Raw genomic sequence first — 26,560 nt, 5'->3', positions numbered from 1 at the left:
ATAACTCTACATATAATTCAATAGGCGTCTTTGTTTTACTAATTTAAATGATGCATATAAGTTTCATACAGATCATTACTTTTGTTGTTAGAGCGTTCACAAGGTGCAACAAAGTGAAACAAGGGCCATAACTCCAGAAGAAATTAACGGAAGTTATTAAAATTAAATAGGCTTCTTCATCTCACTAATGCAAACAACATATATCAATTTCAAAACAATCAGATGATAAATATAGTCTGTAGAGTGTTCACAAGAAATTGTGGACTACGGACAAACCGACAGACGGACGGACGGGGGCGACGGCAATATACGACCACATTTCCATGTGGGCGTATAAAAAGTGGGTCGAGATATTTACTTATCCAGTCGACGCATGCGTTTTAGTCCGAAATACCCCTTTTCACTCGATTGTCACTATTTTTGAGATTGAGAGAATTCAATTCCGGAACGTTAAATCAAGTACCCCCAATATCTCAACCAACCATGCAGCCGAAACATATTCGTTGTGTTTAATTACGTCATGATTCTACTCACATCAGTCCGGACTGACAGAACTGCAACAGGACTGAATTCAGTGTCTCTCGACTGCAATTCTGTCAATTAGGGACATCTGGACTATGAATCGAGCTCCCCCGAGATGATCATTTAAGATTTGTGGCCTGTAGACACACACACACACACACACACACACACACACGGTGGCGACGGTAATTAATATACATCCACATTATGAATGTGGACGTATAAAAAGAAAACAGTGGGGGGGCGTATGTTGCATCTGGATTCGTGTGCGAACAAATTGACGCATAGAATGTGAAATGTTGGCCACCCCTGCTCTTGACCATTGGATAGCTGTGATTTTGAATGGATTAAAGGCTCAATACCACTCTTGTTGTAACTGAATAATATGTTCCAATCTTTATTCTGGTCAACAAATTGTACTATTTTAGAATATTTCAATTAATTGATGATAGAAAATTTCATCTTAACACACCTTATTTAAAATTTTTGAAAAATTCAACATAATGGTTTGAAACGTCTAACGTAAACCTTTCAAAATGAAATTTCGATTTAAAAATATTTTCGAACCATCTGGACAAGTAAAATAGGATGAAATGGATAATTTACACAACAGGTAGGACACTTAACCATCTAGTACTTAGATAGAGATATTATTTATTTTCTGGAGCTTTCAAGCCAGCAAGAGTGTTATTGTCTCTTTAAAACACATTCGTCATTTAATAATTTAATGTAAAAACTGATAATCAAGATTTTGTTTAATGTCTTGACAATCAAGACCGTATTGTTAAAACTTTAAACACTCATAACTTTGCTCAGATTAAAGTAATATGACTGAAAATTTCAATATATTCATTTTTCATTATCTATTTTTGAACTATTATAGCAAGTAAGGTCTCCTGGACAGTCTTCCCTGAACTAGGGGTGTGTGATATTTAGGGGAATAGTTTGACACAAGTATAGCTCATACAATGACCTAAGCTACAAAAAAATTCTGCTAAATATAGTTGCCATAATTTATAAAAATATTACTTATGCATAAATCGAAATTCGAAGATCCGCGGGGATTAATATCCACTTTGAACATATATAAGAAAGTTTTATTGACATTGATAACAGGGGCTACTGATTGCAAATGTGCACTGTTTTCAAACGTTTAACTGTTTAACATATGTTTGAAGACAACTGTTTATTGAGATATATTAATTACCGTCGTAATAGAACAATTAATATTGCAACAGATTTAACAATAAACCAGCAGCTGCCTTGCAGGATAGGCCCACATTTTGCAAGAGATGGATAGAGAACAAACTAAAAACAAACGTAACTTTTTGTACAATCAGGGGCAATAATCCAGAAAGTTATGGTCTGAAATGCGCAAATATCGGAACGAAATGAGATCTATGGGAGATAGACCCATATTTCAATTTTCATCAAAATCGGATAAAAATTGTGACCTTTAAAGGGTCAACAACCTTCGTATTGCATACTTTTACACAATTTGCGTACAAAGAGCTGACATTTTGTCGAGCAATTTCATTTCGATTTTCCCGAAATTTGAATTCAACATTCATTATGGTGGAATGGTGATATATTTAAACGGTTTTTAAAATCTGAACTCAATCAAAATTACGGTGTAACGGTGATATATTCAAACATTTTTTTAAATCAGATAATAATTGTGACCTCTAGAGGGATCACAAGCTAAAAATGTGATTTTTCGTACAATCAGGGGCCATAATTCAGGAAGTTATGATCCGATACGCGCGAATATCAAAAGAAACCAATATCTTTGGGTTATAAACATGCATTTCAAGTTTCATCAAAATTGAATCAAAATTGTGACCTCTAGAGGGTGCACAACTTTGATATACCATATGTTATACACTATCTGCGTACGAGGGGCGGCCATTTTGTCCGGCAGTTTTAGTCCGATTTTCATGCAATTCAAACTCAGCCAAAATTACTGTGTAACGGTGATATATTTGAACGTTTTTATAAATCGGATAATAATTGTGACGTCTAGAGGGACCTGAAGCTAAAAATGCGACTTTTCGTACAATCAGCGGCCATAATTCAGGAAGTTAGGATCCGATATACACAAATATCGAAAGGAAACAAGATCTTTGGGTTATAAACTTATATTTTAAGTTTCATCAAAATCAGAAGAAAATTGTCACCTCTAGCGGGTCCACAACCTTGATATACCATATTTTTACGATATTTGAGTACGAGGGGTGGCCATTTTGTCTGTCAGTTTTGGTTAGATTTTTACAAAATTCGAATTAAACCATCCTTAGGGTGTAACGGTAATATTTTCAAACAGTTTATGAAATTGGATAAAAATCATAACCTCTATAGTGTCCACAAGCTAAAAACGCGATGGGTTATAAACTTACATTTCAAGTTTCAACAAAATCGGATAAAAATTGTGACCTCTATAGGGTCCACAAGCTAAAAACGCGATTTTTCGAATAATCAGGGGCCATAATCCATGAAGTTACAGTTCAATACATGCCAATATCGAAAGGAACTGAGATCTTAGGGAGATAAACCTATATTTTAAGTTTCGTTGAAATGGGATAAGAATTGTGACCTGTAGAGTGTTCACAAACAATTGTTGACGGACGGACAGGGGCGACAACAATATACGTCTACCAATAAAATGTGGGCGTATAAAAATTAACAAGAGACAATGGTTTAACAGATTCATGATGTAATCAACACGCCGATGATTGACAACTTACGTTTGTCTAAAACATCAAAAAAAACCCATGAGATTAATAATTGTGTAGCTTATGCCCTTTTATGTCGTTTACAGGAAACGATACAGATAATATTCAGTTGTTTGGTAGAGCCTTTTAATAACCACGTTAATATTTTCTTCAGTATTATGAGTTGACCTACTTCAAATAATTATAAAATCATTGGCCAATATATCAAATATGCAAAAAATATTACAGATGGAAAACACATGTAAAAACATTTTTTTTGTAAACAATCAACATTGCACGGGATAATTGCATTGGAAATATTGCTGTTTGTGATGAGGTCATTATAATTCATCGAAATCTATCGTTTGTTACCATTTTAGACAATCAAAATTCAAGAAACGATGGAAACTTCTGGAAACAGTGTATAAAAATAACTGGATGGTTCTGGGGGGTTCTAGAAAAAGTTGGAAAGTTCCAAAGTTTCCTAAAACTATATAACCAGACTAGTCCGAGGGCAAAACCCTTCTCAGCAGAACTTTCTCAGCACTTCATGCAGAACTTTCCAGCACTTCATGCAGAAGTAAACGTTTGTCTATTTCACCCACAGGGTCTGTGCTCTCGATTTACTGACACTTCGTGCTGTTGCAAAGACTTGATCTCTCTGTTGTTATCCAAGTTTAGGATTACTGTTGTGGATTATGTCTGATTATACCGATTCAAGGAATATTTATCCTGTCAGACTGGGATCATCAAGATTCTGTGTAATTCTGTAGTCGTTCACGTCAAAACCTTGATTTATACAATATTTATTCAAATCGTCACACATTTCCATAGTTAAAGTACCCTCAAAAAATCATCTTGAGTCACACAGTGAGCTATCTATATTAAATACACTTGTCTGACTGGTTGTCCAACAGGTCGAAGGGAGATAACTTGTCTATTAACCATGGTATTATTTTATCTTTATCTTTATCTTTTACCTTTATTTGGGCATTATAATTTTAATTCATGCAATGGTTAACTGACCTTTGTTTTCGAACAGGTATTACTCCTCGCATTTCTAAACCATCTTCAGTTAAGGTTCCTGTCTGGAAATATAATTCATGTTTATTTTTTTAATAACTATGATTGACCTGAATTATTATATACCCATACTTTTATAAACAGGTCCAGTCACAGTCACATCTTCAACGTACCAAGGTTTTGGGTCAGTTGTCAACATTAGCTAACATGTTCCATCGCCCGTGCATAAGCGAGAGTTTTTATTTTTTTATGTGGTTGATTATCCAGAAAATTTCAACAAGTTAAGAAAGAGTTGCATCCTTCTCGAAATAAAGCCCATAATTCATACATTATTAAAAACAAACATGAATTGTGACGAAGAATTAGGATTAATAAAAAAAAAAATAGATATGGTCAATGAAGAGAGAAATTATACAATAACCAGCGGCTGCCAGGCAGGATACGTCCACATTTTTCAAGAGATGGATAGAGAACAAGCTAAACAAAAAGCAATTTTTCGTAACATCAAGAGCCATAATTCAGGAAGGCACGATCAGATATGTGCGAATATCGACAGGAACTAAGATCTTTGGGTTATAAACATGCATTTCAAGTTTCATTAAAATCGGATCAAAATTGTAACCTCTAGAGGGTCCACAACCTTGATATACCAGATGTTTACACTATTTGCATAGAGGGGCGGCCATTTTGTCTGGCAGTTTTACGTCTGATTTTTATGAAATTCGAACTCAACCATTCTTAGGGTGCAACAGTGATATATTCACGTTATTTTTCAATCGGATAAAAATTGTGACCTCTAGAGGGACCACACGCTAAAAATAGAAAGGAACCAAGATATTTGGGTTATAAACATGCATTCCAAATTTCATCAAAATCAGATGATAATTGTGACCTCCAGAGGATCCACAACCCTGATACACAATATTTTCACACTATTTGCGAACGATGGGTAGCCTTTTTGTCTGTCAGTTTCGGTCCGATTTTTATGAAATTCGAACTCAACCATTCTTAGGGTGCAACGGTGATATATTCACACGTTTTTTTCAATCGGATAAAAATTGTAACCTCTATGGGGTCCACAAGCTAAAAACGTACAATCAGGGGCCATAATTCAGGAATATGCGCGAATATCGAAAGGAACCGAGATTTGTGGGTTATAAACATACACTTCAAGTTTACACCAAATCTGATAAAAACTGTGACCTCTACAGTGTTCACAAGCTAAAAACGTGATTTTTCGTACAATCAGGGGCCATAATCCATGAAGTTACAGTCCGATACATGCCAATATTGAAAGGAACTGAGATCTTAGGGTGATAAACCTATATTTCAAGTTTCATTGAAATCGGATAAAAATTGTGACCTGTAGGGTGTTCACAAACAATTGTGGACGGACAGACAGGAGCGACTACAATATACGTCCACATGAAAATGTGTGCATATAAAAACGCGATTTTTCATACAATCAGGGGCCATAATCCATGAAGTTAGGTCCGATACATGCCAATATCGAAAGGAACCAAGATCTTAAGGAGATAAACCTATATTTCAAGTTTGTTGAAATCGGGCGATGACAATATACATCCACATGAAAATGTGGGTGTAGAAAAAATTAAGAATGTTGGATAATCAACTGGCAATGAAAATGGATTTTCAGAAATGGCAATTCTTAAATTAATTTCATTTCCGTCGACATCTAGTTTTAGGGCTAGTTACCTCCCTTAGATTTTGTTCCCGATAATGTAAAAGACTGGATAATCTAGCCAATGACCTTGTTATTCTCAAATGTTGACAACCCCCATCCAGATTAATATTTGTAGAATATTTGTCTGAATGATAGAGACTAGATATTTTAAGTCTTAATTCAAATTATGAATTTCTTTTTTAACTTTCTGACACATGGCTTTTTCAACTAAACATAATCTCAATAAATTTGTACAAATATCTTATGTAACTAACCTTGTCAAAGCAGACAGCATTTACAGCACCACTGATATTAATACAATTAGGACTAATACAGAAAATGGAAGACTTTTTAAGACGCATTTGAGCAAAGACAACTCCAACAGCAAGAGCAGCTGGTAAAGCAGGAGGTACAGTAATTGTTACTAAATCTAGACATCTTAAAATGATTTCCCCAACTTCATCTCCATCAATAATCTAAACAAAATGTAAAATATTTATAAGGCCATTTGAAAAATAAAATTCTGGTTCTTAGATACCACTGTCGCTTAATAAGAAAAGAAATGAAATGGGGTTTAACATCCTACCGTTCTACATCAACCGGACAAATTAAGACAGGCATACGCAATTCTATGAGGCAATTCTACTCAGAGGCGGTACAGTCTGCTCTTATTTCGAATTCCAAATGTCAGGGGTCCTTTTGATAGCACGCCAACATGTACACAAAACCTCAGGTTTTTACCCCTGCAGCTTGTTAAACTACCATATCTATTAATCATTTTCCACAGAAAGATAACCAGCGGCTGCCAGGCAGGATACACCCACATTTTCGAGAGATGGATAGAGAACAAGCTAACAAGAAAAAGATTTTTCCTACAATCAGGGGCCATACTTCAGGAAGTTACGGTCCGATATGCGCGAATATCGAAAGGAACCAAGATCTTTGGGTTATAAACTTACATTGCAAGTTTCAACAAAATCGGAAAAAAATTGTGACCTCTATAGTGTCCACAACCTTGATATACCATACTTTTACGTTATTTGAGAACGAACGGCGGCCATTTTGTCTGTCAATTTTGGGCCGATTTTCACGAAATTCGAACTCAGCCATCCTTAGGGTGTAACGGTGATATAATAATACGTTTTTTTAAATCGGATAAAAATTATGACCTCTATAGGGTCAACAAGCTAAAAACGCGATTTTTGGTACAATCAGGGGCCATAATTCAGGAAGTTACGGTCCGATATGCGTAAATATCGAAAGGAACCAAGATCTTTAGGTTATAACCATGCATTTCAAGTTTCATCAAAATCAAATTAAAATTGTGACCTCTATAGTGTCCACAACATTGATATACCATATTTTTACGCTATTTGAGAACGAACGGCGGCCATTTTGTCTGTCAATTTCGGGCCGATTTTCACGAAATTCAAACTCAGCTATCCTTAGGGTGTAACGGTGATATAATTGAATGTTTTTTTAAATCGGATAAAAATTATGACCTCTATAGGGTCCACAAGCTAAAAACACGATTTTTGGTACAATGAGGGGCCATAATTCAAGAAGTTACGGTCCGATGTGCACGAATATCGAAAGGAACCGAGATCTTTGGATTATCAACTTAGATTTCAAGTTTCAACAAAATTGGATAAAAATTGCGACCTCTATAGTGTCCACAACATTGATATACCATATTTTTACGCTATTTGAGAACGAACGGTGGCCATTTTGTCTGTCAATTTCGTGCCAATTTTCATGAAATTCGAACTCAGCCATCCTTAGGGTGTAACGGTGATATACTTGAACGGTTTTTTAAATCGGATAAAAATTATGACCTCTATAGGGTCCACAAGCTAAAAACACGATTTTTGGTACAATCAGGGGCCATAATTCAGGAAGTTACAGTCCGATATGCGCGAATATCGAAAGGAACCGAGATCTTTGGATTATCAACTTAGATTTCAAATTTCAACTAAATTGGATAAAAATTGTGACCTCTATAGTGTCCACAAGCTAAAAACGTGATTTTTCGTACAAACAGGGGCCATAATCCATGAAGTTTCGATCCGATACATGCCAATATCGAAAGGAACCGAGATCTTTTGGAGATAAACCTATATTTCAAGTTTCGTCAAAATCGGATAAGAATTGTGACCTGTAGAGTGTCCACAAACAAATTGTGGACGTCCAGACGGACAGGGGCGACGGCATAATACGTCCACATGAAAATGTGGGCGTATAAAAACACTAGAAACTATAAAATTAGGTTGTTTTATAAGGGAGGTAAACTCTTCCATTTACCGAGATTGTCTCCCCTTAAACAAAAAGATCCTACCATGTCAGGTTACTATTTCAATAGTTGCGACACTACCCTGCTAAATTACGGTTATCAACATGAAGAGATGTCAGATTGGTTGATTGTATATTTTTTATCTATTATTACATGTTAGTTATCCTCCAGTTGTTTCTATCAATGTTTTTAGATCAAAGCAGGTGAGATTTTCTTTATCAAATATGAATAAGATATGTTTTTGAGGGCAAACAGATAGACATCCCAATTATTCAAAGTTTCAGAAAGATATCCTGAATGGATACAGTCCAGAAACAAAATCGTTATCAACAGAGCCCATTGCAATATCCCTTACACATCAATTAAGGACAATGTAACAATGTAAATAAACTTACCATTAGTGTAAGTGTGTAGACAAATCCCATGAGCGCAATAAAAGCTAATATTCCGATAAATTTGTAGGTATCGCGATTAAACTTGAAGTCAACAGGTTTGGGATATAAAATAGCACGGACCAACTCGCCTTTTGCTGTAATAAAACCTGCAAGAACAAAGCATAAAAACATTCAATAATTCATCAATAAATAAATCAATGTGCATGATTTTCACTTTTTGACATTACAGTATTAGTCACTCCAAAAACACATTTGTGGACAAAAATGTATTTATTGTGTATGGTAAATGGCTATATGAGTGTCTGTGTATAAAGTTACCAATAGATTTCTGCATATTTTAAGTACACGGGGAAGGTCACTTTTCCTGTTAACCAATTTTAAGACAAATTAACATAATTTAATGATGGAAATAGCTTGTATTTTGTCAAAATGCAAGTTTGGTTTTTTTGTCAAAAACAACTTATTGCTGTCTTAAATGCCATATTTTTCCTTATGATAGGTTGCCTGGCAACGAAACATACGCCCACAGCAGCTAAATCATCCGAGCAGTCGACAAGGGTTGTTGCATATTTATTCTTTTGTAGGTAATTGGGGGCATTTACAATACAATTTCACACAGATCAGAAGTAATTTACAGAAAATTTTAGAATTTGATATATATTTCATACAGAACGGATGATAACTTTTGTCATTCGAACATTCACAAGGTTCACAAAGTAAAACAATGGCCATAACTCTAGAAATAATTGAAGGGAATTGCTGAAATTTAATAGACCTCTATTTCACAAATTTAAATGATGCATATAAATTTCATACATATCTGATGATAGCTTTCATCGATCGAGCATTAACACGGTTGAACAAAGTGAAACAAGGGCTGTAACTCAAGAAGTAATTATTGTAAATTTCTGAAATTCAATAGGCTTCGTAGTTTCACTAATCTAAATGATGCATATAAATTTCATACAGATCGGCTGATAACTTTTGGCGTTAGAAAATGAAATGGGGTTTAACATCCTACTGTTTTGCTCCGAACTGGGCTAATGAAGACGGGAATATGCCATACAGTGTGCTATGAGGGAAATTTTGCCCGGACAGCGGCACTACAGCCTATTCTTATATCGAATTGCAACTGTCAAGGGATCTTTTATGTACACGCCAATATGTACACGGGACCTCGGTTTTTGATCTCATCCGAATGACTAGACAAACTGTCCTTGTCAGGTTCAACAAAGTGAAACAAGGGCCATAACTCTAGACGTAATACACAGAAATTGCTCAAATTCAATAGGCTTCTTCGTTTCACTAATTTAAATAATGCATATACATTTCACAAAGATCGGATGATAATTTTTGGTGTTAGAGCGTTCACAAGGTTCAACAAGTGAAACAAGAGTCATAACTCTAGACGTAATATTCAATAGGATTCTTCTTTTTACTAATTTAAATGATGCATATAAATTTCATACAGATCGGCAGATAACTTTAGATGTTAGAACGTTCACAAGGAACAACAAGGTCCATAACTCTAGAAGTAATAAACGGAAATTGCTGAAATTCAATAGGATTCTTCTTTTTACTAATTTAAATGACGCATATTAATTTCATACAGATCGGCAGATAACTTTTGATGTTAAAGCGTTCACAAGGTGCAACAAAGTGAAACAAGGGCCATAACTCTAGATGTAATTAACAGGAATTGCTGAAATTCAATATGCTTTTTCCTTTCACTAATTCAAATATTGCATATAAATTTCATAAAGATCGGATATTAACTTTTGGCATTTGAGCATTCACAAGGTTCAACAAAGTGAAACAAGGGTCATAACTCTAGACATAATAAACGGAAATTATTGAAATTAAATAGGCTTCTTCATCTCACTAATATAAACAACATATATCAATTTTAAAACAATTGGATGATAACTTTTGGCATTAGAGTGTTCACAAGAAATTGTGGACGACAGACGGACGGACCGACCAACGGACGGACAGGGGAGACGGCAATATACGTTCATATTTCCATGTGGGTGTATAAAAATGACATATTTTGCCTTTGACATACTAATCCCATGACAAATAATAGCTTACCAGTTCTTAAAACAATAGCTCGTACTTTCTTGCAACCATAATAGCGAGTCTGTATGATTTGTGTACCACAGAATAAAACATGACGTGAGTGGGTTTTCATATCAAATAGAAGTTCTGGTTGACCAGGTAACTGAAGTGGATTAGGAAGTGGTGTTTTAGTTACTGGTACACTCTCACCTAGAATAATAAACAGCTACAAATAAACAACACTTTCACCTAGAATAATAAGCAGTTATAAGTAAACAACACTTACACCTAGAATAATAAACAATTGTAAACAAGCAACATTAAAATATAACAGAAATTACTTGCTATGTGGATCTCCCATATAGTTCAGAAATGGTATCAAAATGTAAGTTATTGAGTGCAAAATATATAAATCCGATGCGTATCTGATTTAAAATAATAGTTTCTATTATTTCAAGAATGTTTTAAATTGCTGCAAAACCATTCTAAAGTTAACACTATTAAGAGAAAACAACAAACTTTAACAATATATACCTGTTAACATGCTTTCATTTACTATACAATTTCCACTTAGTAAAACTGTATCACACTGCATCATACATCCATGTCTTGGTATTTCTATTATATCACCTGGTACAAGATCTTCTGATGGTACATCAACATACACTGTAATAATAACATATCATATAAAACATATTGATGGTAAAAACATATAATTAATAATCTTTCACAAAAATTAACAAAAACTAAAAAAAAACAAAAAAAAACCCATTATTTTTAAGCTGAAAGGATGGACAAAAATAATTGGTGGGACAGTTAGTTTGAGTGTGAATAGAAAAAGGTTTCCAAACTGGCAGATCCAGTAGTATCTGGATAATGATGTCTACCAGCTTGCTATAATGTAACATCTATCAGGTCACTCTTATTATCTCATGTATGTAACCTAGTAAACAAATATTGGTGTTCATTACTGAATGGTTCAATATTTTGAGATGGAAGTAAATAGACCATTGATTCGCATACTTAAAACCCATTAAATCTGGGACTTCTCATAAGCAGCACATCCAGTTGAATGTATTATTGATACATACCATCATTTCCTCTACATACTGTTACAATAGTTGAAGATGATATTGTGTTTCTTAGGGCCCTTTGCATCTACAAGAAATAAATATTGAAATTAAAATAAACATTGACTTTGAACTTTGACTATTTAGGAAAACATACATACCTACTACAATTTAGTATGCAGCAGTTTAAAGAACATTTGTGGTTTCGAGGTATTCACAGCTTGGCAATACACTATTTGAGGTGATTAGACATGATTTGACTATACAGTCACATTGGGGATGTTTAAATTTGATTGTAGGAAAATTATTAGACAAATCTGAGCACACATTTCAATGGTTTTCAACAAAAACTTGTTTAAAATGCTTTAAGGTTAGTGCTTGAATTTTGATGACAAGTCTTAGGTTATTATGGAAATGATATTATATGAAAGTAATTAGATTTATTTTGTTTTTTGTTTGTGAGAATGATAAGAAATATCGCTTCAATGGGTTATTCACATTTGATCAGATTTCATGTGTTATTTACTCTATGAAAATGTCTGTTTCAAGATGTGTGCAAACGATTATAAAGGTATTTGAATATATAAACATGTGAATGTCAAGTTTATAACAGCGTGATGTCATTTTGGGAATAATATATGTAAACAATATAAATGTAATACTAACTTTTCTGATTTGATAAATGGTGACAACGATTGAGAAGACTGATATAACTATGATACAAGTGGCATAAATATAATACTCATCAGCATACCATACACACATACTAAACGCTTGAAAGATATAAAACGGAGACAATACCTGAAAAATAAACATATTAATATCATACTTGAGATGGGAAATTTTTGATTTCCAACACTAATGAGGGCATTATTTATGTTATTACTGTCTTGGATATTGTTTTGCCAGACATGGTCAATAATGAGATTAAAGCTGCATAGGTAAGATTAGATAAAGAACTAACTGTTTTTGCTATAATAGTTTAAAAATAGATAATGAAAAGAGAATATAAAGAAAATTTCAAATGACTTCAGTCTAAGCCTAGATATCGGCAATACATTTATAGTCTAGCCTTGAGTGTCCTTACTACTGTTGTTACGAAAATAAACAAAGTCTCAATGATCCATTTTTACAGTAACCGCATCGATCACAAAACGCATATAAATCTACTTATATCACAGCCATCCAATGGCATCGAGAGTTGATTATTGTCTTGTTAAGTTAATTAAACATACATTATGCAAGAGCTAAATCTGTCTATTGCAGGTCTTTCTTTAGGCCTAAAATGTTATCTAAATTATCAATTAGACACTAATTAACCTATCCAGACCATAATCAACTCTAGATGGCATCGCTAGCCTGCGATCTTTGGTGGATTATGAGCCGATTTACTGCATAACTTTCCTTCATGATTTAACGATTAAATGGATAATCGAGACTATGCTGTTTACCGTACTGACTTTAGTAATGATGATCAAGGCTAGGTGGAAATTTCAATCGCTTAGTTCTCGGTTCATAGTGGATCAATTTGAATGAAATTTTCAGCAAATTGCCTTTACATTATCTAGTTTTTAACTTATATAGTGAGAACTGCCAACTCGTTATCGAATCTCCCATAATGTATCTTTAATGTCTAATTAATAATTTATGTAACATTTCAGGACTAATAAACGACCAGTCAATCAATGTCAATCAATTTCTAGTTTGTTTACTAACTTTACTCCATTTTTGACCTGTACAATCGACTATTGAATATGGTCTTAATATGTAAGTGTAAACAAATACCCACTTTGCAAAGCAATCAAAGCATCAAAGTTAACCAACATGACAATATTATTTATATCCTAATCAAAGAGATAATGTTGGTTTAACTATGATGGTGTTTGGTCTACATAACAATAAAAATTATTTGATTATTTATAAAATGCTGGGTAAATTTTATTAACATACAAATCACCACAAAATTAATATCTCCATATTTCAATAAATCTGTTTTCCAGTTCTTGAAATTTCTGTCCAAAACTACTGTGTGTATTTTTCATATTCCTAATCATAACAATTTAAAACAATACTATCAAAATATTGCCTATATCTATATTATACTAATTAAACATATACAATAATAAATGATCGTTTATAGCATTTATTGTGTCACAGTAGATTTACCACAACTTTACACATTTACATTAACCAGCGGCTGCCAGGCAGATACGCCCACATTTTGCAAGAGATGGATAGAGAACAAGCTAAACAAAAAGAGATTTTTCGTACAATCAAGGACCATAATTCAGGAACTTACGATCCGATATGTGCGAATATCAACAGGAAGCAAGATCTTTGGGTTATAAAGATATATTTCATCGGATTAAAATTGTGACTTCTTGAGGGTCCACAACCTTGATATACCATATATTTACACTATTTGCGTACAAGGGGCTGCCATTTGTCCGGCAGTTTTGGTCCCATTTTCACAAAATTCGAACTCAGCCGTTGTTACTAATGTTAGGGTTTAACGGTGATATATTCAAAAGTTTTTTGGGGTTTTTTTCAATCGGTTAAAAATTGTAATCTCTAGAGGAAGCACAAGCTAAAAACATGATTTTTCAAACACTCAAGGGACATAATCCAGGAAGTTACGATCCGATATGCACGAATATCAAAAAGGAGAGAGAGAGAGAAATGGGGTTTAACGTCCAACCGAAACAAACTAGGTCATTTTGGGACTAACACATGTGCGTACGGGTCTTTAGCAGCGGGATGAAACCGGAGGGCCCAGAGAAAACCCACTAGGTTGGACAGGCGACCCTATTCCCTGTCACGTACAACCGGGGAATCGAAACCCCGCCAGTTGAGTCAATAACAGACCTTATGATACAGCACGCACGTGCTAACCATTCGGCCATCGAGGAGCTGCCATTTTGTACGACAGTTTTGGTCCGATTTTCACGAAATTCGAACTCGACCATCATTAGGGTGTAACGGTGATATATTCAAGCGTTTTTTTTAAATCGGATAAAAATTGTTACTCTAGATGGACCACAAGCTAAAAACGTGATTTTTCCTACAATCAAGGGCCATAATTTAGGAAATTACGATCCGATATGCATGAATATCGAAAGGAACCAAGATCTTTTGGTTATAAACATTGATTTCAAGTTTTATCAAAATTAGATGAACATTGTGACCTGTATAGTGTCCACAAGCTAAAAATGTGATTATTCGTACAATCAGGGGCCATAATCCATGAAGTTATGGTCTGATTTATGCCAATATCGAAAGGAACCGAGATCTTTGGGAGATAGACCTATATTTTAAGTTTTGTCAAAATGGAATAAAAATTGTGACCTTTACAGTATCCACAAACAAATTCTGGACGGACGGGGCGACGACAATATACATCCACATGAAAATGTGGGCGTATAAAAAAATCTTTTGAAAATTAGGAAGCAGATTACAGTTTTTTTAGTGTCTAATTCTGAAATCCCCATATTTGCATGATAGTTTTGTCAGACTGTAAATAGCCAACAGTGAAGCTGATGTCCCCCGCCGAAATCCCAAAATAAATAGATGACACATATTAATAAATCGCACATTTAGTTTTTTCAAAAGTATTGAGCAATCAAACTACAAACTAAGTTTCATCACTCTCTATCAGATAGAATCAAGATTATCTTGTCCCAAAGCATCGACCAATGAAATTGATTAGCTCTGCTTAGCTTTAGCTTGAAATGTTAATCATTGAAATCAGTCAAGACATTCACCTAATGAACATATACATCAGGTTTAAAGATTCTACCTCAATTAAAAGCAGAGTTTTTATGTTCCAAAGTCTTGACCAATCAAATTGCTTATCGCTCCTTAGCCCAGGCAGAAAATTTGCACAATCGAACTTTGTCAAGGTAATGATATAATGAATCTATATTCAGAGTTTCATCACTCTCACTTAATCAAAACTAAAGTTATCATGCCCCTAAAGCATCAACCAATCAGATTGCTTATCTCTGCTTACCGTAAGCAGACAATGTTCATCATCAAACTCCATCACGGGATTCACCTAATGAATGCCTACACCAAGTTTGAACATTCTACCTCAATTAGAAGGAGAGTTATTGTGTTCCAAAGTCTTGACCAATCAAATTGCTTATCGCTCTGCGTACCCTCAGCAGAAATAGTTCATTATCGAACTTAGTCAAGGTATTGATCTAATAAAGCTATACACCAAGTGTCCTCACTCTCACTTAATTAGAACTAAAGTTATCGTGTCCCAAAGCATCAACCAATCAAATCGCTTATCTCTGCTTACCCTAAGCAGAAAATGCTCATCTTCGAACTCCATCAAGGCATTGACCCAATAAACACCTACACCAAGTATAAACATTTTAGCTCAATTAGAAGGCGAGTTATTGTGTTCCAAAATCTTGGCCAATCAAATTGCTTATCGCTCTGCTTACCCTGAGCAGAAAATGCTCACTATCGAACATAGTCAAGGTATTGATGTAATGAAACTATACACCAAGTTTCATCACTCTCACCTAATTAGAACTAAAGTTATCGTGTCCCAAAGCATCAACCAATCAAATTGCTTATCTCCACTTACCCTAAGCGGAAAATGCTCATCTTCGAACCCCTTCAAGGTATGACCTAATAAACAACTACACCAAGTTTGAACATTCTAGCTCAATTAGAAAGAGAGTTATTGTGTCCCAAAACGTGTGACGGACAGACAGACAGACGGACAAACCAATTTTAATAGTCCCCTGCTTTCTTCGAAAGGCGGGGGATAAAAAACAAACAATCAAGATATAAATGAGAAAACTTCCTTTTACAATCCAAGATTTATTCATACAGGTGTATATGTATGTTACAACTAAGCAAACTACCCTAACTTGATCATTTATAAATCACTAAAGATAAAAAGGTAAAAAAAAAGTATTTAGGAAATATAAACAAAGAATTTATTAAAACCAAACAATGTACCTTGAAATATGTGACATTATAAAAGTCTTGAGGAACAAGACTTAAGACATGTACTAGTCAGTGACATTTAAACACAAACATTGTTTCAACTAGTTGTCAAGTTTAATCCTAAGAAGTTTTATCTACCAAGCTCAACAAAAATATTTATCTGTCGTTCCACACGATCAACAAGCCAACAGTGAGGCTGATGTCCCCTGCCGAAATCCCAAAATAAATAGATGACACATATTAATTAATCGCACATTTATTTTTTTCAAAAGTATCAAGCAATCAAACTGATTATCAACTATACACTAAGTTTCATCACTCTCTATCAGATAGAATCAAAGTTATCTTGTACAATGCATCGACCAATGAAATTTCTTAGCTCTACTTATTAATATTAGCTTTAGCTCGAAATGTTAATCATTGAACTTAGTCAAGACATTCATCTAATGAACATATACATCAAGTTTAAACATTCTACCTTAATTAAAAGCAGAGTTATTATGTTCCAAAGTCTTGACCAATCAAATTGCTTATTGCTCCTTAGCCTAAGAAGAAAATTCTCATCATCGAACTTAGTCAAGGGTCAAGCTAATGATATAATGAATCTATACTCCGAGTTTCATCACTCTCACTTAATCAAAACCAAAGTTATCGTGCCCCAAAGCATCAACCAATCAGATTGCTTATCTCTGCTTACCGAAAGCAGACAATTTTTATCATCGAACTCCAACAAGGCATTCACCTAATGAATGCCTACACCAAGTTTGAACATTCTACCTCAATTAGAATGAGAGTTATTGCGTTCCAAAGTATCGACCAGTCAAATTGCTTAATGCTCAGCTTACCCTGAGCAGAAAAGGCTCACAATCGAACTTAGTCAAGGTATTGATGTGATGAAACTATAGCCTTCACCAAGTGTCCTCACTCTCACTTAATTAGAACTAATGTTATCGTGTCCCAAAGCATCAACCAATCTCTGCTTACCCTAAGCAGAAAATCCTCATCTTCGAACTCCATCAAAGCATTGACCTAATAAACACCCACACCAAATTTGAGCGTTATTGTGCCCCAAAAAGTGTGACGGACAGACAGACAGATGGACGGACGGAAGGACGGACGGACGAACCTATTTTAATACTCCCCTGCTTTCTTCGAAAGGCGGGGGACAATAATGATAAATAATATATAATAAGTATATAACTTTGCTTTATTTTTGAGAAAATGTCATGGTATTATAAAATATGTAATATCTTACTTGTTTAAATAATAGGACACAGATTGGTGTCACATGAACAGCTATAGAGTTCAGTCCATATAATACACGCCTGAAATTAATGCAAATATGTCCTGATAATATGAAAGACGTATAAAGCCTTATTATATTATACACAAAATATAAAATTTAGAAACAAATATATAAGGTAGTACATGCTTATCTCATTAATTCACCTCTGTGCAGGGCTCATATAGCAGAAAGTGAAAACCTACATGTCTAGATCTAGATAGGCCTTGAATTATAAGACTAATAATATAAAAAATTTCCAATGCATATATATCTACAGAGATCCCAGACGTTTCATCCCATCCTAATTCCAAACTGGCCCAACATGGATATATGGTATACATATAGCCACAGACTTCAAAAATTAAATAAATGTTCAATCAATTCAATGTTACCTGACTGAAATTCAAAACTTAACAAAACAATGTTAACAGGAAAGTACAGCAACTATATGTAATCAAATGATATTCTAATACATCCACCATTTTGAGACTGGTGTGGTCATTTCTATGGTTACATGAGGAATGTAAGGAGATTATTGCCACCGATCTGTACATGGGATATCAGTTTCTCATATAATCTGAACAAATACGACATACTACTTGTTTGCACTACCTCTGACAAATGGAAACGGGGCATAAAAATTCTAAAACATTTTTGTTGGGAGTCCTGTTCCTTAACCACACAATCACTGCAGCATTCCACTATTACAATAACTGTTTGATAATACCTTTTTATTTGATCATTAAGAGAGAGACCATTACATCGATGTAGATATGCACATGTACTTCCACTTTCAAGTCCGCTACAAAAGATAATATTATAAAGCAATTAAAGATACAAGCTGGGGAGCCTGAGGACATTTATTAGTATTATGGAAATCTTTTAATGAAGTAGTCTTGGTCTTAAGTTTATCAATTCTATATAACGATTCAGTTATCAAAATAATCAATTAATAGTTATAGATTTCAATAAAACCATTGATCGTCATCGTCATTTAAAGGATTTTGAATTCCTTTCAAACTAAAATATTACCCTCAGATGGCTTGAATACAGCTTGGATATAAACAGTCATCCATTTAATAATTAAATCAATACATGGCTGACCAAGCTAACATTTACTGTTCTTACTGTCGTCACTATCTAAGACTGCCAATGACAGGCCAGCTAAACGAGAATACTGTAGCCAATGAGAATGTTACTTGATAATCAAGAATATGTGGGTGGAGTTATCGTCTGTCAATCAAACGATCAGCAATTCTCGGAGACCCTGCGGAGACAGTTGATGCCTATTTCTAGTCCAAACTTCCAACAGTGACAACTTTGTACAGAATAAAGTAATTTGATTGAAATTTTCAATATTTTCTTTTTTTATCATCTATTTTTGAATTATTATAGAAAGAATGGCCAACTCTTTATTAAACTCTTAACTAATGTATCTTTAAAAGGAATATCATTCTAAAAATGGTTAGATTTCATTTAGTATTTACAAATAGTTGGGCATTCTCTGGAAAAGGATACAATCAACCCAGCTCCCTCAATAACTGTTGGACAGAATCTTTTGATGGGTTTCTTTTTAATCAGATTGAATCTAAAGCACCTAGTTCTGTTAATATATTATCTGTTAAACATGTTAAACAAGCCAACAGTGAGGCTAATGTCCCCCGCCGAAATCCCAAAATAAATAGATGACACATATTAAGTAATCGCACATTTATTTTTTTTCAAAGTATCAAGCAATCAAAATGATTATCAACTATACACTAAGTGTCATCACTCTCTATCAGAATCAAAGTTATCTTGTCCCAATGAAATTGCTTAGCTCTGCTTAGCTTTAGCTTGAAATGTTAATTATTGAAATCAGTCAAGACATTCATCTAATGAACATCTACATCAAGTTTAAACATTCTACCTCAATTAAAAGCAGAGTTGTACGTTCCAAAGTCTTGACCAATCAAATTGTTTATCACTCCTTAGCCTAAGCAGAAAATTCTCATTATCAAACTTAGTCATGGTAATGATTCACTCTAACTTATTTATAACCAAAGTTATCGTGCCCCAAAGCATCAAAAAATCAGATTGCTTATCTCTGCTTACAGTAAGCAGGCAATGTTTATCACCAAACTCCATCAAGGCATTCAACCAATGAACGTTTACACCAAGTTTGAACATTCTACCTCAATTAGAAGGAGAGTTATTGTGTTCCAAAGTCTCAACATAATAAATTGCTTAATGCTCTGTTTACCCTGAGCAGAAAATGCTCATTATCGAACTTAGTCAAGGTATTGATGTGATAAAACTATACACCAAGTTTCCTCCCTCTCACTTAATTTGAACTAAAGTTATTGCATCCCAAAGCATCAACCAATCAAATTGCTTATTTCTGCTTACCCTAAGCAGAAAAATTCTCATCTTTGAACTCCATCATGGTATTTACCTAATAAACATCTATGCCAAGTGTGAACATTCTAGCTAAATTAGAATGAGAATTATTGTGTTCCAAAGTCTCAACCAATCAAATTGCTTATCGCTCTGCTTAACCTGAGCAGAAATGCTCATTATCGAATGTAATCAAGGTATTGATGCAATAAAACTATACACCAAATTTCATCACTCTCACTTAATTAGAACTAAAGTTATCGTGTGCCAAAGCATCAACCAATCAAATTGCTTATCTCTGCTTACCCTAAGCAGAAAGTGCTCATCTTCGAACTCAATCAAAGCATTGACCTAATAAACACCTACACCAAGTTTGAACATTCTAGCACAATTAGAAGGAGAGTTATTGTGTCCCAAAAGGTGTGACGGATGGACGGTCAGGCAGACAGACTGATGGACGAACCCATTTTAATAGTGCCATGCTTTGACCAAATCAAATATTGTTGTCCAGAAAAAAATAAATAGCGATCAGTGGCTTTAATTGCAATCCAGTGTATAAGAGTATTTAATAATAGCTTATATTTACCGTAATTTAATAAATTCATTTCTTTCTCCATCCCAGATGTACTTAACTTTCATACTTATAAAGTAATGCATAAGATTTTCATCTTTCTAAAAACAATCAAAATTAATTACATTAAATTAAAAGAAAGGAATATCAGCCAAAAATGGTTCAATTCGGTTCAATATTTACAAAGATATGTCGAATTGAAATTTTGTCCCCATTTGGCATCTGCAGCAGATGATATATAGGATACTGTCAAAACAAGCCAGCATCACAGATGTGATTCTTGCTAAAATCATTTGATGGGCATCTTTTTAACCCGATCGAATCCATACCTGGGGATTATCTACCATTTATATTTTAATTTCTTAATTAAAAGTTAAATAATCAATTTGAGTACATTTTAAAGCGAAATAAGGTGTGAAAAGCATAGTATTTGGTATTTTAGATTTATAGTACAAGTAGAATAACCGATAAAAAACCTGATTAAAATAAACCTATAAAAATATTCTAACATTATTTCCTTTCAGTGGGTGAGATCAGCAACTTCCATTACAGTCAGATTTGTGTTATCTTACTGTTCTTAAGTAAATATAATATCTATACTTACACATCTATAGGCAGGGAAGGGATAGTTAGATGTATATACACTCTTCAAAAAAAGTAGGGGATATTGAAATGCAAATACCTATGCAGGTTGTGATATGATAAATAGTCATGGACACTTGACATGCTTTGAGAGTATGTTCACAGATGAAGAACTTATCGCCCCAACAGAACCACTGAGCTGCACGTGCGACATGCAATAGCGCCATACACGTGGGAGGGGTTCATTGTCAAATTTGACACTTCAAGGAAGGGTTGATGAAAACTGCCGCATGCTGGTTTATCCTATCCATATTTGCTTTCCTGTTGGTTTTTGCGTAAGATTTACTGTTTAGCGTATCTTTGCTTTAGTGTGTTACGTTTAATTTGATCAGGAGACGTGTTCGTCGACGTCAACGGACAACACTGCAAGAATTGGCCTTGGCTTGGCTCTGCTAGAGGAGTGGGTCAGATTGCCCCAAATCGTGATTGGACGGTTGATTAGGAGCATGACCCGATGAATTGCTGAATATCTGAGGATTGGTAGAGCAATTACTCATTATTAAGAAAAAAATCAAAAACGTCCATTTTCACTTCTGACAGTGTATCTCTTTGCGAGTGAAATGGGGCCGTCAGATAAGCCGCCTATATGAATTGTTTATGTTTATGTGTAGGCAATTGGCCTGTTATTAACATACACTGGTTACCTCTAATAAAAACAACAGTGCATTTCTGCAGTTTCGTATTGTTTCTGAATATCCCCTACTTTTTTTGAAGAGTATACATGTATATGTGTACCTACCAATGATTCTTGGTAAGTAATAACAGGCTGTGACTGACCTTTCTTATATAAATATTTAGTTTTGGTTGGTAGTAGACGAACCCTGAAATCATATTCAATTTAATTATAAATGTACATTACAACCATGCTACACTCAACTCAACACAATTGTATAACCACAAATCTAATACACATCAGATCAATTTTAAATATTACAAAGTGAATCAGAACATTTCCATATTTTTAACCTATTTAACAAGTTTTATGAAAATAATTGCTTGCAATTTAAAATCTAAGGGGGGTTTACATATTGTCAAATAACATATCTCAGACATTTAATAATCACCAAAGGATTACAGCGATTTTTTAAGTGATGCAGCCAAGTTTAAGCTCTAGTATGCTTCACTATATTTTTCACTTCATCCTCAAACTAGAATGGACTCCTTCCAAAGTAAAAGCATAAAATAAATGCAATATGGAATGAGTAAGTCAGTCTGATTATAAATTATATCCTTGTCCTGTTGAACATATGTGTTTGTGTTAATCACCATCTAATATAAAAAAAGGTGCATTTTTTACATTCCTTAACTCGGTTTCATATTACCGGTACATGATTTTATCAAATCAAAAATATCAAATTGTGCAAGAATGTCTTGCAATATATGTGCAAAATTTTATTTTGAAAGAGATTGGTATTTATTTTACCTTGTTCCATCTCTGGTAGCAGTTTCAACAGTTGACACAAAATACTGAGCATAATAATTCTGAAATGAGAAACAAATATTGAATATAATGTAACATACATTATATTTATCATGTGAAAAAAAACCAGCGGCTGCCAGGCAGGATACGCCCACATTTTCGCGAGATGGATAGAGAACAAGCTAAAAAGAAAGCGATTTTTCGTACAATCAGGGACCATAATTCAGGAAGTTACAGTCCGATATGCACAAATTTCAAGTTTCAACAAAATCGGATAAAAATTGTGACCTCTATAGGGTCCACAACCTTGATATACCATATTTTTACGCTAATTTTTACTTACATTTCAAGTTTCAACAAAATTGGATAAAAATTGTGACCTCTATAGTGTCCACAACCTTGATATACCATATTTTTACGCTATTTGAGAACGAACGGCGGCCATTTTGACTGTCAATTTTGGGGCGATTTTCACAAAATTCAAACTCAACTGTCCTTAGGGTGGAACGGTAATATAATAATAGGTTTTTTTAAATCGGATAAAAATTATGACCTCTAATGAGTCCTAAAACATGATTTTTCATACAATCAGGGGCCATAATTCAGGAAGTTACGGTCCGATATGGGCGAATATCGAAAGGATACCAAGATCTTTGGGTTATAAACTTACATTTCAAGTTTCAACAAAATCGGATAAAAATTGTGACCTCTATAATGTCCACAAGCTAAAAACGTGATTTTTCGTACAAACAGGGGCCATAATCCATGAAGTTTCGATCCGATACATGCCAATATCGAAAGCAGCCGAGATATTTTGGAGATAAACCTATATTTCAAGTTTCGTCAAAATCGGATAATAATTGTGACCTGTAGAGTGTCCACAAACAATTGTGGAGGGACGGACGGACAGGGGCGACGGCATAATACGTCCACATGAAAATGTGGGCGTATAAAAAAGACAAATGAGATAATTCTTTGACTAATTCACTTGTTTGTGTTTATTATGGCATACATACAACATCAAACGCAGAATGGAAAAAGAATTTGTTCATAAAAATTTGTCATGATATAATATTAATAATTTATTATGCTCAGCAGGCATACTATGTCATTCCGTTTTTATTTAAAATGACATTTATCAAACATTACAATATCAAGTATATCAGTCTTTATATTAGCTTTGCTTATAATTCTATAATCTAACCATTTAATTTATAAGCTTATAGAATATTAAAGTAATTAAAGGAACAGACACAGTGTAAAATTAATTGTATGTACAATTGTGGAAAGAGCTGTAAATCTCCGTCTTCAATCCCATATCTCGAAATATGAGTTGTTGGATAAGTTTCAGTCTGCTTACAGACCCCAACATGGCACTGAGACCATTGTGTTGAGGGTCCTCAACGACCTACAGTGTGCAGTGGATACAGGGAACGTAGCATCTTTGACTCTTTTGGATTTATCTGCAGCGTTCGACACTGTGGACCATCAGATTCTATACAATAGACTTAAAAATCAGTTTTGGATTTCCGGTACACCGCTTTTATGGATCACATGATATCTTAGTAATAGACATCAAACAGTTCTACTTGGTGAGGCTAAATCTCTACCGTTTAAACTTGACTGTGGCGTACCGCAAGGCAGTGTTTTAGGACCTATTTTCTTTGTTCTTTATACAACCGCTCTAGGGTCTGTGATCGATGGCTATGATCAGAGGCACTACTCTTACGCCGATGATACTCAACTCATTGGTGTGTCTAGTCCTATGCTAATCAGAAATGCCTTACAAAAAACTACTGACTGTTCGCTGGCAGTTAAACAGTGGATGAAAGCGAACAAACTAAAATTGAACGACGATAAAACAGAGGCTCTTTTAGTAGGTTCATCACAACAACTCAAGTTACTACCTGATCTTAAAATCACCATTGGTAATTCAGAAATAAATTTCTCCAAAAATGTTCGAAACCTTGGAGTGATATTTGATCCTTCTCTGACAATGGACGCTCAGGTTGATATGGTATGCCGTACATGCTACTATCATCTACGCTGTATATGCAACATCAGAAACTATCTCACTGCTGACGCTTGTAAACTACTTGTGAGATCACTTATTTTATCAAGGATTGATTATTGTAATAGTTTACTCTATGGAATCCCACAAGCATTTCTAGCCAAGATCCAAAAGGTTCTTAATACTGCAGCCCGAATAGTAACAAGGACACATAAGTTTGATCACATCCAGAATGTGCTGGCTTCTTTACATTGGTTACCTGCTGAGGCGCGAGTCAAATACAAAATACTAACATTAGTGTATAAATGTCGCAATAATGCAGCTCCTCAATACTTATCTGAACTCTTATATGACTACAACCCTATTAGATCACTTCGCTCTCAAAATAAACAGTCACTAGTTGTTCCAAGATATAATTTGAAGTCATATGGGTATAGGTCTTTCAGTTCAGCTGGTCCTAGATTATGGAACGCACTTCCACAACAGATCAAGAATCAACAAACTTTTAATCAATTTAAATCCGCACTAAAGACTTTCCTGTTTCAACAGTTTTACCAGTAGAGCCATTACAAAAAGCGTTTTGAGCATGTGTCAACATGGAGAAGACGCTATATAAAACTTCATTATTATTATTATTATTATTATTATTAATTGTCTGAAGAGTTTAGCCATTAAAGTCACTTAAGATCCATAGCCCACAATTTCTTTTGAACACTCTACAGAATACATTCATCATCTTAATTTTTTGTCATCACTTTCGTCCGTCATTTGATGATTGTTCAATGGTTTCCTGTATGTGTTTTTTATCAATCTCACAACTGAACTCACAAGAAATGTTCATTGGGTTAAGGGTAGAACTCTATTGAAACAAGCCAACAGTGAGGCTGATGTCCCCCACCGAAATTGCAAAATAAATAGATGACACATATTAATCAATCGCACATTTATTTTTTTCACTAAGTTTCATCACTTTCTATCAGATAGACTCAAGATTATCTTGTCCCAAAACATCGACAAATGAAATCGATTAGCTTGGCTTAGCTTCAGCTCGAAATGTTAATCATTGAACTCCGTCAAGACATTCACCTAATGAACATCTAAATCAAGTTTAAACATTCACCTAATAGACATTTGTTAATAAATACTGATCTTATAAACTATTTGAAGTACACAAGAAATTAAATAGATATATTGTAAAATATCTTTATAAAACTGTTCTGAATGTACTGACATCTGCTAAGCATTTAAGCAACACTCAAAATAGAAACAAACCTGGTATCTAACCAAAAAAATTATCAATAGCTCTTTTATTATATAGTTTATGATGATCTGGTGTCCAAACAAATCCAGATGTGTTCCCCCTTCCCTCTCACCTCCACTTTATACAAACATGATCAGTGCTTAAATGATAAAGCAAAATCTCTTTCTTTCCTTTATCTTAACAGCAAACTGAATGTTTCTAAATTTACATGAATTCAACCTATATTTACAAATTTCCAGCTGTTTTGAATTATTATGGAAGGCGATGCACATTTTA

General features: G+C 34.3%; 1 protein-coding gene across 3 annotated transcripts in view; it reads right to left on the bottom strand.

The window, feature by feature from the left end:
• Positions 1-26,560, bottom strand: part of LOC126828470 (polyamine-transporting ATPase 13A3) — an 82,790-nt gene that overhangs the window by 39,304 nt on the left and 16,926 nt on the right. For all 3 annotated transcript variants that reach the window (XM_050558206.2, XM_050558204.2, XM_050558207.1), the window contains exons 4-15: positions 23,016-23,074; positions 22,332-22,413; positions 20,966-21,051; positions 18,731-18,805; positions 17,974-18,043; positions 12,420-12,554; positions 11,775-11,841; positions 11,218-11,349; positions 10,717-10,893; positions 8,626-8,771; positions 6,216-6,416; positions 4,260-4,321 (exon numbers count right to left, since the gene is read on the bottom strand). In XM_050558206.2, the coding sequence (XP_050414163.1) occupies positions 4,260-4,321; positions 6,216-6,416; positions 8,626-8,771; positions 10,717-10,893; positions 11,218-11,349; positions 11,775-11,841; positions 12,420-12,554; positions 17,974-18,043; positions 18,731-18,805; positions 20,966-21,051; positions 22,332-22,413; positions 23,016-23,074 (1,292 nt within the window). The remainder of the gene's footprint in view (positions 1-4,259; positions 4,322-6,215; positions 6,417-8,625; positions 8,772-10,716; positions 10,894-11,217; positions 11,350-11,774; positions 11,842-12,419; positions 12,555-17,973; positions 18,044-18,730; positions 18,806-20,965; positions 21,052-22,331; positions 22,414-23,015; positions 23,075-26,560) is intronic.

Source organism: Patella vulgata, chromosome 7 (genome assembly GCF_932274485.2).
Source record: "Patella vulgata chromosome 7, xgPatVulg1.2, whole genome shotgun sequence".
Taxonomy (NCBI): domain Eukaryota; kingdom Metazoa; phylum Mollusca; class Gastropoda; family Patellidae; genus Patella; species Patella vulgata.
The sequence above is the reverse complement of the archived record's forward strand: the minus strand, read 5'-3'. Positions and strand labels throughout refer to the sequence as shown.